The 15549-nt window shown below is 52.6% G+C and overlaps 1 protein-coding gene across 1 annotated transcript in view; it reads right to left on the bottom strand.

Moving 5' to 3' along the window:
* The window catches only part of FSTL4 (follistatin like 4), a 398184-nt gene that overhangs the window by 36320 nt on the left and 346315 nt on the right, over positions 1 to 15549 (bottom strand). Inside the window, exon 7 of the mRNA XM_087430303.1 lies at positions 11554 to 11720. Coding sequence (XP_087286429.1) covers positions 11554 to 11720 — 167 coding nt within the window. The remainder of the gene's footprint in view (positions 1 to 11553; positions 11721 to 15549) is intronic.

Here is a 15549-nt window from a genome sequence, read left to right as displayed (position 1 = left end):
CCAGTCCTCATGGAGTGAGAAAGTAGAGCTCTCCCTCACAGTGTATTCAGAATCTGATCCTCTCTTATCCCCTCCACTGCTACTACCGTGGGCCAAAGCACCATCTTCTTGTCTGGGGGCTGGCAGGGACCTCCACCTCTGCTCCTCTGCAGTCTGCCCTCCACACAGTGGCCAGAGCACATCTGTCCTCACTCAGAGTCCCAGCCCTAGAGGGTCTGGGGTGTGATCCACCTGTCCCCTCTCCCACCCCATCGCCTTCCATTCTCCCTTGCTCATTGCACTCCAGTACTGTGGCCCCTTGCTGTCGTTCTAACATGCCAGGCATCCTGCCCCCTAGGGGTTTTTGACTTGCTGCCCCTTCCTTCCCAAAGGCTATCAGTCTGGCTTGGTCCCCCTCCTTCAAGTCTGCTCAAATGTTATGTGTCGGCCCAACCCCCCATGTCCCTTCCTACTTATTTCTCTTCATTGCACCTACTACCATTTAGCATATTGCTTGCTGTCTGTCTCCCCCCAGGAGAATGTGAGCTCCACGGGGAAGGGCAGGGAGTCTTGTGCACGGTGCTCACTGCTGTGTACCCTGTGACTACCGCAGGGCCTAGCACGCAGTGGGCCCTCAGTAGATATTCACTGAGTGGACTGTACAAGGTGCTGAGCTGGGCTTTCTGCAGAGACTGTGTTCTGGTTCTGGTTCTCTGAGCTTGACAGCTGAGGCTCCACCTCCTGCCTTTCCATCCACCCAAATGTTGCCAGTCACACAGAGTCAAAACCAGGTGGCTGGCGGGAAGCCAAGGAACTGGTCTCAAGTCTCGTCCCTGCTTCCCCTCCCTGTCTCCTTCTCCAGGCTGCGTTCCTCAGGCCAGGGCACACTGGATTGACCAAAGAGAAGGCTCAACTCAGAGCAGCAGGCAGAGGTGGAAGGGCCCATGCATGTAATCCCAGACCTGACGGGTGACTTTGGGTGAACCCCTAACAAAGTCATCTAACCTCTCCGACTGCTTTTCCTCACTGCTCCCGGGACAAAGCCATAACTCTTGGGTGATCGCTCAAGTGCTGAGGGGTGTGCGTCAGCTCTTCAAGGACACGAGGGGCCGCTGGATGCCTAATGGGGCTTCTGTGAGCACCTAACTCATTACCAGCCTGTGACGTAGACTCTAGGGAGAACCTGACTCTGCAATGAATAAAATAAAGTCTCTGGGCTAAAACAATAGGCATCATATAATTATAGAACAAGGTGCATATTGTTTTCTGGAACATGAATACTGACTACAGAAATCAAATTTACCTCATTGGATGTGAGAAAATTACTTTAAAAATTGATTTAAGAGAAGCTACATAAAACTAAACTTGCAATCCTTCTTCTCTCGAATGTTCTTTGGGATGTGTCTGAATACCGCTATCAATGCTTGATTGCATCTCTGTAATTGTCTTTTTATGGATGGCTTTTTTTTTCTCTAATGCATAGAAATGTATTAGCAAAATCAAGGTTCCTTCCAGAAATAAACAGATGCCAGATTAGACCATTCTTTGGGAAAGAGACAATTTTACTTAAAGACACGGTTTTTGCCTTTTAAAAAGCTATTTCCTAAGTATCTGCCCTTAGTAAAGAAAGTAATTAAATGAGATTTAAGTATTAAACAATATTTAAGCAGAGGCGAGATGGAGATGGTGTCATAGAGATACATGTGAGTCGGGTCTAAGTAACATGAAAATGAGCCATCGATGCTGAATATTTAGTGACTAAACGTTAAACACAAGGACTCCAGAGTGATTTCAGAGTTCGGGTTAATGACACTGTCAATGTTACAAGTTAAGACTCAGTTTAGAAACATTTATTCAGAGCTTTTTCAACTCTGCCCTTCTCAGGATCCCCTCAGCTCTCTTTGGAGAGAAAGGAATGAAGGAGGGGGTCTTTGCCTCCACGCTGGTTCAGTTCTGGCCCCTAGGATTTCACTAACCCTAGCATCCCACCTGCATGAGCATTTGAACACAGTGGACCCAAACACTTAGCGATATGCAGCGCCGTGGTGATGGCTGGTTCTCAGAGATGCCGGCATTCACTCAAGCACACGTGCCCGTTATCTGGACCGAGCAAGGACCAGATGCATCGCTGGTGGGCACACACAAATATCCACGTGGACACACACAGTAAATATGAGCACGCATGTGCACACACACCTTCCAACTCACTGGGTCTCTACAGCTGACCACCCTGACCCACACTCGGGTTCCCATGCTGGTCACTTCCTTCTAGACCCTCAGAGGACAGATTTAGCACTCTGCAAGGATCTGCAGAACTAGTCCTCTTGCTCAGAGTCCTCTTAAAAAAGAAGTCCCTGCTACTTGAAGCAATCCCTAAGTAGCCAGTGAGCCCCCAGGGGAGGCTGCTATGGACAGTCACGTTCAGAGTGAGCAACCCAGAGTAGGTCTGTCTTTCTGTCCATTCCCAGGCCCAGGAGAGAGGGTCATAGGCATGAGAGAAGGCGCTGTGAGGAGGGTCCCTGGCTTCCCTAGGACGCAGGGAGTATGTGGTCACTGGTTGACTTGTGGTTTATGTGGTCAGTCTCCTCCATGACTGTGAGCCCCACAGGGAGGCACCTCATCTCTCTGTGCACCACTGTATTGTCTCCAACGTGTGGCATGGTGCCTGGCGCATAATTGGTGCTCAATTAGTGTTTGCTGAATGAATGGAGGTGTGTTAGCCAAGTGTGCTGGCTCTTGGGGAGGCTTGAGAAGGGTAGTGAAGAACTAACATTACCCAGAGAGAGCTATGGCCTTTGCCTTCAGCTGCTGGGAGGTGAACTCTAGGTCTTGGAACTTCCTGCCTCATAGGAATGCCTTAATTTGCCTGAGGGCTTTGACCACCAGACGGTCTAACTACATGATTTATGATGGGGGCTCTGGGCCACATAGTATCAGTTCTGCCTCCCTAGGGGCTGGAGACCAGAGGTCAGCCTCATGGGCAGTGTATGATTGAGCTGTTATAAAAGCTCTGGACACCAGGCTTGGGTGAGCTTCCTGGCTGGTAACACTCTGTGCGTGTTGTTACACCTTGATGCTGGGAAAGCAACATGTCTGTGACTCCAGGGGGCGAGGACAACGGAAGCTCTGCATTTGGATCCTCCTGGACTCTGCCCCATGAGCTTCTTCCCTTGGCAGATTTTAATCTGTACTATTTCCCAGTAATAGACTGTAACTGTGAGCATAACAGCTCTCAGTGAGTTCCTATGAGTCCTTCTAGCAAAAGAGTGAATCTGAAGGTAGTTTTGAGAACTCCCCAAACTTGCAATTGATGTCAGAGTGAGGGCGGTCTTCTGTGGACTGCTGTCTCTAACTTTGTAGTTGGCTCCCAAACTCAAACTGGGGGATTCTGACCCAGTCATGTGGCTGCTGAGCATCTGACCTGGGGACATACTTGAGTAACCGAGTGTACACAGGTGCCTGGGGACCTGCAACAGAGGGCTCACGTCAGAGACATTGTTCTGAGCACTCGGCTTGTCCATCCTCAGAGGCCAGAGGGCAGACACTTCTTGACTGGCCAGGACTCCAGAGTATCATGTGGGTGGGCAGAGCTCATGGGCCCTTTGGTGAGTTGCAGGCCTGAGCTCCTGAACAGGGCTTTGGATTCTTATCTAATAAGCCTGGTGTGCTCAGCTGGGGTGGGAAAGGACTCAGGCACTAGGCTGCACTGTAGCAGTCAACTGAAGTTCCAGACTGCCTCATACCTGCAGCCTTCATCTGGGAAACCTGCAGCCCTCCCCTGGGGATGCCTGGATCATGAATCCCCAGGCTGAAAGGGCCTTTCTGAGGGTACCAGCTCCTCTAACCTGGACCATGCTTAGAGCCAAGACAGCTGACTGGTATTCTTGCTGTCCCTGAAACACTCCAGGGAGAATTTGATTAAATTTCCTTCCATGGCTTATTTCAGGGACCAAGAAGGCTTACCATCAGGAATTTTCTCTTGATATGGTGTTTAAAACTCTTATACACTGCTGGAGGGAGTGTAAACTGGTGCAACATTTTTGGGGGGAGATTTGGCAATATCTATCAAAATCAAAAACATGCCCACCCTCAGAGGTAGTCATTCCACTTCTAAGAACTTATCTTACAGACCTACTTATGCAAATGTGCAAAGAGGTATGTATAAGAGTGTTCCCTGCAGTATTGTCTGCAGTAGATAAAACCTGAAAATAGCCCGAATGTGAGCTCCCCTGCGTGGGGCTGGGGAGGGAAGCCTTGGCAGGGCAGGTGCTCAGGTATGTCTTGGGGTTCTGCATTCAAGAGTATGGAAGCTGGATCACAAACTTGCCGTGGGACTCTGTACCTTTGAGTTAGGGCTAGAAATGGTCACCGAGCACAAGGGAAGCCTTGAAGCCAGTACTATGAGGGAAGAGAGGTGACCCTGAGAAAGCCACTGAGAAAGCAAAGGCCAGTGGAAGTCCTTGGAGGGCAGAGTCCCCCACCTTGAGTTCCACAGGCTGCTGTATCATGGGCCCGCCCATCTCGTGGAGAGCTCTGGCCAACACTCCTCGTGTTCAATTCATCCAAAGCTCAAAGGAACTGGATGTTCATCTGCAACCAGGGTTTTCAACACAAACCGGAGAGAATTGGCCAAAGCCTTTGAGTGCTTCAAGAATAGTGTTTTCCAAGATTTTTAAACAAAATGTACCCAAGCATTTAATGAGATTATTTTAATGCAGAACCTACAACCACTGTTGATCGTGTTGCAAACAGCTCTCCGTGCTAATCAAACGCCTCTCATCTTTTTACAATGGATTCATGACTGGTTCATATAAAGACAATAAAAATTAAATGAGTCATGAGCTCCTAAATCATTCTCTTTTGGTCTTTTTAATATCTCACTTCCAAAGAAGAGCTGGCTGAGAGCATATGCTTCATTAGAGTTATTTGTTCCTGGTTTCACACCATTTAGGCATGGGGAAAAAGTGAACCTTTTAATACATCCTTCAAACACTGCCACAAATACTTTCTTCTAATTGGTTTTGTTTTTCTGCTTTTATCACTGTACTGCGCCTGCCGACATTTGAAAGCCCCAAATAGCGAGATTTGGTGAAAGAAAAAAACTAACAAAAAAGAGTGGCTTTTTCAAATAATTTGAAATATACTGGGTTTGTTACAAACTGGCCCCCCCCTTTTTTTCCAAAGCAGAATACAACAGAAAAATGTTCCCTCTCCCTGACATATTCTGGCCAAACAACTCCATGTGCTGGTCTCAGAGCCTTCTGCTCCCCTCGCTTGCTGGGGCACAGGCCAGTGGCTGCTGAGAACCAGAGCACCATGCACATGGGCTTGCTTCCCGAGGGGACACATGCGTCTGGGGCCTGGACACCACAGCCGTTACTGCTGGAGCAAGAGGCAGGCCCAGATGGCCCAGAGTGAGGTATAATGCTGTACAATGCTGGGTGCTGGGTGCTGTGTCCCCAGAGCAAGGCTGGCTGCAGGCCCTGGTAAGTTCCTGGACCCTCTGAGTTACTTAACCTCACTTGCCTCACGGAGTTGTGGCGGGGATTAAATGAGATGATGCTTGTGAATGGACCAGCATGGAACCTGGTCCTCCGACGTGGGAGCAGCTTAGTACTAATGGTAGAAACACCAGCATCAGCGCTAGCAAGGATTCAGCAGGTCAGCTGTTTTCTATGACTTTGGGGATGTCCTCTCCCTGCTTCTGCTCCCTTCATGGGCAGGTCCCCTGTCCCTGAGGATCATAAGGGACAGTGAGGAAGACAGTTATCAGGGGAGGGCGAGTGACATTGTTGAGGCAGGACATGCAGACTGGGTTTGGGGACAGTCACCTCACCTCACCCTGAGTGGCTGCAGCGTGGTCTGGGCGGAGGGCTGAGGCACGGAATGGGTTTGCATGTTCAGTTTCTGCAGAAAGTGAGGCAGCCTCTCCCTCCTCCTGGTATGGAGATCAGAGTAGGGGGAGGAGCCTGTGGATCTGCCTTTGAGATGGGCCCCCCAAAGCCTGGCTCTGAGGTCTCAGGAGAGGGGGCTGTAGGGTAAGCTCATCGGGGAAGGTTGAGACCCTGCGGTCCAGGTGAAAAGGCGAGGTGCTTGGGTGGGATCAGGGGTGTACCTGGCTTCTATGCAGGACTCCCATGTCCCACAGGTGCCTGCCTCCCAAATGCCTTCCTTATCACTGGACTGTATGACCTCAGGGCTGGGACAGTCCTCAAAGGTTAACCCTGTCGGTTCCCTTCTGCTTGGGTACCTGCAGTGACAGGCATGTCACCGCCTCTGAAGACAGAGTTATTCCTGAGGATAAGCTTCCCCATGGGCTCTAGTTGTGGCCTCTGGGAGTGACGGAGTGCCCTTCCCCCATGTGGCATTGTGTTGTCTGAGCAGAGCAGGGTCACAGGCCAGGGGGCTGACCATAGGCCCACAATGGGGAGCCTGCGGGTGAGGGCTTGTCTTCTATCAGGCACCAGCACAGGCACACTCTTGGACAGCAGCCTCGAGCTCAAGCCCTGGCCCAAGACCTGGACAGGCAGAGCTCAGGGAGCTGCTGTCGTGGCCCCACTTAGCTTCTGAGGTGGGGGCAGTGGGCTGTGGCTCTTGAGGCCTGAGGTGGGGGGCTACAGGGCCAGATCTAAAGCACGCCCAGACCCACAACTGCTTCAGTAAAGAAACCAGGGGTTGGTCAGGAAGTAAACAAATTGCGGGCTGCCCTTTGTCAGCTCTGGAGAATGTGTGCGAGTGAGTGGAAACTATTGATTTCTCATCAAATAACAGAAGGAAGCGTCATAATGCAGAGACCCACTGCTGAGAGGCACGGCAGCGAACTCTGGGCTGGCTGCTGCCTCCGCTGGGGAGCGCCCATTTTTGGGGTTTCTGCACTCTTAGTCCCTGATGCTGCTCTCTGCTCCAGGGGCTGGGGGAGGGTTGTTTTCCCACGTGTGGCTGAGGCAGGGCCCCTCATGCACTGGGCTGGGCTGAAGCTGAGGCCTCCTGCAAATGGGTGGCTCCGGCATCCTCAGGAGGTGCACCAGGTCCACGCTGAGCTTCTCGCAGCCTTAAGAAGTGGAGGGAAACTTGGGCAGGAGCCCTGGGCAGGCTGGGTTGCTGACCTGTTGGGGAAGTTAGAAAGGAGGGAGACCCCAAGAGCATCAGCTGGGCTCTCCCTTGTTTGTGGGTCCTACTTATGTTGGGTCCTCCTTGGGTGCATGCTTAATCTGGCTGGAAGGGGCTCAGGACTCCTGCAGGACACACATCTGATCATGTCACGCCCTGATTAAAAATCTCTGGTTCCCACTGTGCACAGGGAACAGACAAGGTCCTTTATGTTAACATTCAAGGCCCGTCATGTTCTGGCCCCAACCTGTCACTCAGACTCCTCTCTCTCTTGCTTATCCCTGTCCCCTGAACCTCTCCTTCCTCCAGCCCCCAGAAATGGCTACCCCCTCCTAATATAGAACCTGGCTCACGGTGCTGTAATTCTGCATTTGTGGATACATTACCCCCTCGAGGCTGGGGAGAGTGTCTTTGCTCTACGCCCCAGCACAGTGCTTGCGAGTTGCCAGCCCTTAGTAAGTGAATCCAGATGGTGATTCCCACATCTGGAGAATCATCTGGACGGCACTGCACGTATCAGGTGACTCATGAACGCCCCCGACAGCGACAAGGCTCACTGGGGAATCCAAGTGGCTCCTCCTCACTTGGCTCCAGGCTAGAGGGGTACATTTACTTTCTGATCAAATATTATTCTGATGCTCGAGGTATCCTTGATGTTTGCAAGTCGGAAAAGTTTAATTACATGTGTCAGTAGGATGGCATTCTGTAATAGCTCTGTGACTGAATTCATTAACAGAATTCTTAACAGATAAGACAAATTAATATTTTGTTGCCCATGAAAGCATCTCATTAAGAGAGCAGTGAAAAGGTGATTAATATTTTGTTGCCAATCAAGATGTCTCATACAAATGACAAGGGAAGGAGGCCCGCGTCTCTCCGTGCTCTCAGATCTCCCCGCCTCGGGTTTTGTAGGCTGATCAGCTTCCCCTGTCTGTGCAGTGCTGCCGTGCCAGTTGCTAATTACAGCCGGCGATTGTATTTCATCTCTGATTGTGGTGGGTTGGGGTGGGCGCAGAGAAGCCACAGACTCAGGGACTTTAGGAACCCATCAATCCCTGATCTTTGCTCCGTCAGGGTTGCCCTCCTGGACTGTCCTCCTTTGACCAATTCTTGCTTCAAAAATGCCCCGTGAATCCTGATGACCTGGCTTTACCCCTCTCCAGCCTGATCTCCTCCTAGGGCCGCTCTCCTCACTGTCCCCAGGGTGGGGCTGCCATTTATGTACACCTGCTGCGTGCCGGGCACCGGGCTAGACGCTTCACACACACATTCAGCCTGAAAATGCCCATGCAAAGAGGACATTGTCACTCCCATCTCCCCTCAGGCTCAGAGCAGTTAAACAGCTGACCCAAGGCTGCTCTGGGCTTGCTGGAGGTCTCTGGCCAGCATCTCTCCCCCTGGATGAATCAAGGCTAACACGGACGGTGCTGGCCCTCCCTGACCACAGGCAGCAGGGGCACCCCAGGGTCGTTTCTGCCTGACCAGGGAGCCTCCCTGGGCTGCTGCGGGCTGCTTGTTGGGACTCAGGCTGCAGCGTGTTGAGAATGCTTTCTGGCAGCAGCAGTAGTAATAATAATGATAGTAATAATAGTAATTGTAGTAATGACAGAGTGATAACAGTTGGCATGGAATACTACATGCTAAGAACTTCACCTAAATCTTCTCATTTAATCCTTCCTATAACCTTATGCAGCAGGAACTAGTATTCATCCCCATTCCACAGAGGAGGAAACTGAGGCCTAGAGAAGTCAAGTGCCCTTCCAAGGTCACTCGACTAGTAAGTGGCAGAGCTGAGACTTAAACCCAGGTCCCTTTGACCCCAGAGCCTGTGCCCTTCACTATCAGGCTGTGTTGCCTCCCTCCTCTCCTTGAGGCAGGGGGAGGTGCTTGTGCACGTGTGTGTGTGTGTGTGTGTTTTGTGTGTGCTTGCATGCATCAGGTGAGGATCCCTGTGGGGCTGGCATTGCCCTGCACCCTCACATGGGGGTTTCTGAGAAGCACAGGGGCCTGCCTGTTTGTGGGCTGCTGACTTGACCATGAGCAGCAAGTGTTTCCTGGGAGGGAACAAAAGGCCATTAATCTCCAGTTGTACCCACAATTAACCCAAATTGCTAACCTCGCTGTGAAAAGTAGAAATGCAATTGAATTGGTGCTGGAGGCATGTTCGAGGGAGGGGAAAAACACTCACAGTAATTTAATTAACTGATGGCAAGTGCATTAAGAAGGGTTCTGCTTCTGCCTTCCCGTCTGATGTCTTGAAATAGAGCATCAAGTAACGCACGTGGATGTTCAGACAGATACAGGTGGACCTGTCCTAGTTCTGAATCAGTCACCACTGACCAAACACAGTTAAAAGCTGACACCCCACCTTGAGAGCTTTTGCACACACAAGCCTATACACCCCAACACACACACACGCACCCTCGTCTTTATAAACAGGACACTGCCTTTCCTTGCTGAGATCCCAGACAAGCCCTGGGCGTCTTAGGCTCAGAAGACAAAGGATTCTGCCCACCCAGCATCTGCCCATCAAGTACCCCCCAGGGTTGTGCTGGTGCTGACATTCAGAGGTGGGTGGGATACAGCCTATGCTCACCATAGTGGGGAAATCACGAGTAAACAATCCTGCCCGGTGGGAGAACGGTCGGGGAAGGACACTCTTGCCCAGCTCTGCCCAGGGTAGAACCTCCAGAGTGGCCTCTTCTTCCCATCTGCTTCCCTCAAGATCTCCACAGTGCAGCCAAAGGGCCTAGAAAGTAGCAGAGTCCCAACTTTGGTGGTTCCTGCAGAATTTCACACTGGGCTCTCTCCCCATAAAGCAGTCTCAGAGTTGGAAACGATCTTCCAGGTCATGGGGTTTAGCTGCCCTATATTCCTGACCATGGCTCTCCTTGAGCTTGCATGTGTCTAGGGATGGGGAGCATACTGCCTTCTGTGATGGCTCACTCCATTGTGGGGCAGGTCTGATGGCTGAAATGGTGTTCCGCCCAAGCAGCCCAAATTGGTCTCTTTTTTTTTTTTGTGAGGAGGTCAGCCCTGTGCTGCCAATCCTCCTCTTTTTTTGCTGAGGAAGATGGCCCTGGGCTAACATCTGTGCCCATCTTCCTCCACCCTATATGGGACGCCACCACAGCATGGCCTGCCAAGCAGTGCGTCGGTGCGCGCCCGGGATCCAAACCAGCGAACCCCGGGCCGCCGCAGCGGAGCGCGCGCACCCAACCGCTTGCGCCACTGGGCCGGCCCCCCAAATTTGTCTCTTTTTGAGGTGGACTCTGGCTCTTTGTGCTGGTCCAACTCATGGGGTTACATAGGCCAGGCCCGCTCCTGCTGCCCCAGGGCTTCTCTCACCACCTTAGAGATGTCAGCGGGCACGGACCACTCATCCTACAGGTCTTCCTTCTCTGGGCCCAGCATCCCATTTGCGGCCAGCTGGCCTGTCCTGAGCCAAGGAGACCAGGGCCATGCCCCTCTTTTGCCTGAAACTTATATTCCTGTTACTGTAGCTCAAGACCTGTCTGCTGTCCTGGCAGCGCACCACGTGGGTGACGTCACTGTCTTCTCACATGAACTTCTGAGAAGACACTTCACCCCTTGTGCCAAACCCTGGCCAACAAAATACACTTGAATTATTCCATTTATTCTCCAAGTCCAATAGAAAGGAGGTACCTCTAATGTTGCTATTCTAATAGATTAATTCATTGAGGATCAGTGGTTTAAGAAATTGCTCAAAGTCTCAAAGCCGGTGTGGGGTGACACTGGGACCCCAGCCCAGATTGCCAGGGCCTCAGAGTACAGAAGCACCCCTGTTGGCCATGTTAGGCTGTGTGAGCTCGGCTCTTTTCCACCCAGCTCATCAAATCCACATTCCCTCTCCCAGCAAACAAGGAGGGCAGGCCCCTCTGGCCTTATCTCCCTTCCTTCCACCTCCTCAACTGGCCGCTGCCCTCCAGCCAACCCAGCCTGGAAGCTTACCTCTGCCCTCCACAGAGAATACCCATTCCCCCTCGTCCAGCTGTCTATATCCTACCCAGCTGCAGGGCCCAGAGTTTTCCCTGAGATGCTCTCCCTTCTCGGGAGCCTCCTGCTCGGCCATGTTGTCTGTTGGCCTGTGGTCCCTCCGTCACACAGCCCGCTCCTCTTACATCCCGTTCCCACGCCCACCTCCGGGCCTTTGCTGCTGCGGCCTGTGCAGAGCCCTCCTGCCCTGCCCACCACGCCTCCCTGGTCAGTGCACCCTTCTCTTATTCTGAGCCTGGCTGGCAGGCTTACAGCCACCACCCATCCTCTTCTCTGCACGTGGTGGGGCTTGGATTTTCTGATACCTCCAGCCATCAGGCTTGAAAGGCACCAAACGTGGGATGTTGAACTAAAAACCCTCTGGCCCCGCCACTGCCACATGGTGTCTTGCACAGTTTACTTCCCTGGGGGTACCTTTGAGCTCAGAGTCAGAGCCAGGTGACTTACGTTGATGTCTTCCAAGTCCAGGAAGTTGAGGGCGAGCCCGTTGCGCTTCCAGACGATGGGTGGCCGCAGGTCTCCATGGACAGCGCAGGTCAGCACCGTGCTCAGCCCCACGGTCACTGTGGCTACACTGACCCTCTCCTCGGGGGCGAGGCTGAGCTGAACCACCTCTGCAGGGAAGAAGAAGAAGGCCGTCAGGTGCAGGCCTGGGGTGGAGTCTCCACTCGAAGGCAAACAGCCATGGGGATCTACTGCAGGGCAGCGGCCCAGGCAGCTTCGAGGCTCCCTGAAAATTGTTCACAACCTGCTGACTGAATGTACAGATGGACATTTCTCTCGTGAGAGGGGCCATGACTTATGTCAAATGCTCAAAGGGCTCTGTGAGTCAAAACAGGTCAGGAACCATAGTTAATGTAGGGGAACCATCAAGGCTATGGATTTGTGAGTTGGGCTGAGAATGTGGGCTGCGGGAGCCACGTGGGCGTCACACAGAGACCAGGGGGCCAGACGTGCAGCAGCTGCCCTGCAGTGTCCGCCGGGCCTCCTGAAGTCTGGGCCTTGCTAAGTGCAGTCAAGGTCTGCTGGCTGTGCCGACAGGCTTCTCATCCATCTGGGGGCAATTTAAAGGTTGCACTGTCTGAGGTCCAGGGAATGAGCTGGCTGACCTTTGGAGGTTTGTTTCTGTCTGAGTAGTCTCTGAACTTGGATTTGGATTTCTGCTCAGCCACCATGCACGGTAGGCTTTAATTTTTTGAAGCGTACTTCAGGCTGCACAAATTACTAATCCTTGTCATTTTATACTTGATAATTGACATTAAGACTGATCATTCTTCAGCCAAATAGGAAGGGTCTAAAATATTTCCTTGCAATCACAGGCTTTTTGAAATTCTCAGGTTTTATGAAAAAATTAATCAAACTTGGGCTGTTCAAATGCCAAAATGGGATCAGGCTTGGAGGGAGAGTCACCAGCCCACTGAGGGGCCTGCCTCCTCCCTGCTCTTCCCCCAGATCTACCACTCAGGGGGCGAGGCGGGGGAAGCAGCCAGAGGTGGCGAGAGCTGAGGGAGGCAGGCTGGCTCTGGGGCTGTTCTTCTTTGGGGGGTGTCAGCAAAAATGCTGGGAGCCCCATCACTCTCACTACTCTGTTGGGACCTGGAGCCCTGACAGGTGTGGAGCAAGGCACAGCATTGGGAACTGAGCCCTGTGACTCAGCAGGACACTTCTGAGCTGTGACCAGGCAGCACATCTGTGCTCACACCCGTTGCCGGTGTGTGGGGGAGGGGAAGGAGGACGGGGGCGAGAATAGCTGCAGGTGCGATGCACTGCAGAGCAGGTGAGGTGAAAGCAGGTGCAGGCAGGTCAGATCCTGAGCTGCAAAGCCCTCCCCCTCCACAGACACTCAGTGGCCCAGCTCTGGGCCCACGAAGACGAACATGATATACAGTAGGTGCTTAATCAGTGCTGGATGGATGTAAAATGGAGAAAATGGAAATAAAGAAGGAAAGGAGCCAACAGGCCAGTGGAGAGGGGACAACCACACACAGGAAAAATGTGACTCCTGGTGAAGGAGCTGAGCGGGGAAAGATAACACCGAGTGATTGATGCGGACCCAACCGGCATAACATTCCACAAACATTAAAGTGATGCATTTCAAGTTCCCTCCTAAATCAGGTCTGCTTGCTGCCCTTTCACCTCTGAGTCATGAGGCTTATTGCTCAGGGTGAGACAGAGAAGGCACTAGCCCTCTGTAGCAAGACCCAGGCTTTGGAGATGGGGAGCAGAGAGAGGGAGAGGGAAGGAGAACTTGCTAAAAGTGTGTTTCTCCCCCTGTGCTGTGCTGGCCCTTAGGACTCAGAACCCAGAGTTCTCCCCGAGGATAGAGGGGGTCCCCCTTCCTCATCAATGAGCCACTGGGGCCCATGAGGCTTTGTGCTCTGTGGAAGTAGGAAGGGGTATGGAATGGCCCCTCCTCGTCCCAGGGGATTGTAGGAATAAGGAAGATGATGAGAAGGGTCAAAAGTGTGCCTGTTGGTGTGTAGGTGAGGGGAAAAAAGGAGGGGCTCTGGAATGAGGCTAAGCTCTCCCCCCACCAGCCTGCCCCCTCCCCACCTGCGGCAATCACACGTGGCATGGCAGAGAGCCAGAGCCCCCTCAGCTCCCAAGTGGAATGGTGTGGAGGGGCCCAGAGGTTCCTGGCCACACGCTGGCTGGGCTATGAGGGCCTCTGTACCTCTGTGTCTGAGGACTGCATTGGACTGCCAGACCAGGGCCCCAAGGGAATGCCGTGGACCTTGAGGGGTGCCTAGTGCCAGTGGGGGCTTCGGAAGGCCGAGCTGTGGGGGAACACCAGACTCTGGACTCCACCAGGCTGAGGGAGCTCAGACCAAGAGCACAGCCCTGGCTGACCTCAGCCTAGAGCACCCATAACAGGGCAACTGGGGTCCTCGCAGTGGGAACCAGAGGTGGCAGAGGACGGCCATGTGCTTCCCTCCACACTCAGAAACCAGCCTTGGGAGCAGCTGGGGACTCCAGGTGGGAATCGGAGACAGGATGCATCTTTCTTAGATACAGCATTACTTACGTGGACTGTTAAACTGATCAGCTGGGACTAAGCTTTACAGCGGATTGAACATTTAGTTGCGTTTTTCTCCCAATGGCTGGTGGGTGGGGCTTGTGAAGAAGTCAGGTAGGTTACAGAAGGAACCTACATCTTCTCTGCACGCCTGAGCTCCAGTCAGACTACAAGGAAAACGTCAACTGGGCATCAGGGAGGGGCCCTTGGAGGAGGCAGGACCTCCCGTGGGCCGCAGAGCTCCCCTTCCCCAGGTGTGGGTCCCCCACTCCCTGCATCACATCTTGGGGTGGCTGATGAAACAGATCCTGCCCTTCCACCTCAGGCTGATACGGACTCTGGTGGCAGGGTGGGCATCAGGTTTGAGAAAGCATCCCAGGGGCTCCCGGGGTACCTGGAGGCCTGAGAACCATTGCCTTAAAAGACCGGGTGTGTGTCTGTGTGTGTGTGTGTGTGTGTGTGTGTGTAAATGGAAAGGGGAGTACACGAGGGGGATGGGGAGGTGAGGCATTCTGGTTGGCTGGGGTCTCACTTGGAATGTAGGATCCCCTCTTCCATGTGGCCCTAAAGTCAAATATTTCAAACAGTTTTAGAAAAATGTCTGGAGGAGCCTATAGCACAGGGCTAACAACAAACAAACAAAATCCCGAGTGGGAAGGGCCTGGGAGCGCTGCTCTGCATCCTTCCTGAGTGCGCCCGCTCATTTGTATGTCTGAAGACGTGCGCTTCGTGCAGGAGAGACTCGTGCAAAATTAGAATGCGTCTATTAGCACCATCATAATTCTGCTCCTGTCAGCTACACAAATATTAACCAAACAGCAAATATTTGGATCATTTAAAGTTTAATTAAATGAATGTTTTATTGGATTTAATTCGTGTCAGTATTCCCTAGCTTGTTTGAAAATTCCAAAGAGATTTATGGCAACTGAAGCTCTCCTTCGCCCTCATTCCCAGTTATTTACTGTTCAACACGCCTTCCTGGCAGCCCCGCTGCCCTGCTGAGTGACCTCCCAGGGTGGTTTCCTGGCCAGTGAAAAATGAGGCAGCATCATGTGCTGGGGCTCGAGTGAGCAGGGCAGATGCTGGACTGTGGCTCAGGACACCGGGCCTCCAGGCCTGGCTCTGTTGGTGACATGCTGAGCTGCCTTGGGTAGGTCCATTCCTGTCCCTGGGCCTCACTTTAGACATTAGTAAAATGAGGGATTGGGCCAGGAGAGCTCCGGGGGCCTGTCTCACTTTTAAGCTCTGAGATTCAAAGTGGATGTCCCTGCAGACCAAGTGGACGTCCCTGTAGACCCTCCTCGGTCCCACTAGGAGCTGCCCAGCTGTGCCTCCCCAACACCCACCCAGTGCCATCTGCCTCTGTTCTTTGCCCACTTGCCTGTGATGGTACAAGTGACACCTCAAGTGGCAGCAGCAACAGTTGC

This window comes from Ceratotherium simum, chromosome 4 (assembly GCF_057802395.1).
Source record: "Ceratotherium simum simum isolate JZ-2026a chromosome 4, ASM5780239v1, whole genome shotgun sequence".
NCBI lineage: Eukaryota > Metazoa > Chordata > Mammalia > Perissodactyla > Rhinocerotidae > Ceratotherium > Ceratotherium simum.
This window is presented reverse-complemented; position numbering and strand designations above follow the sequence as displayed.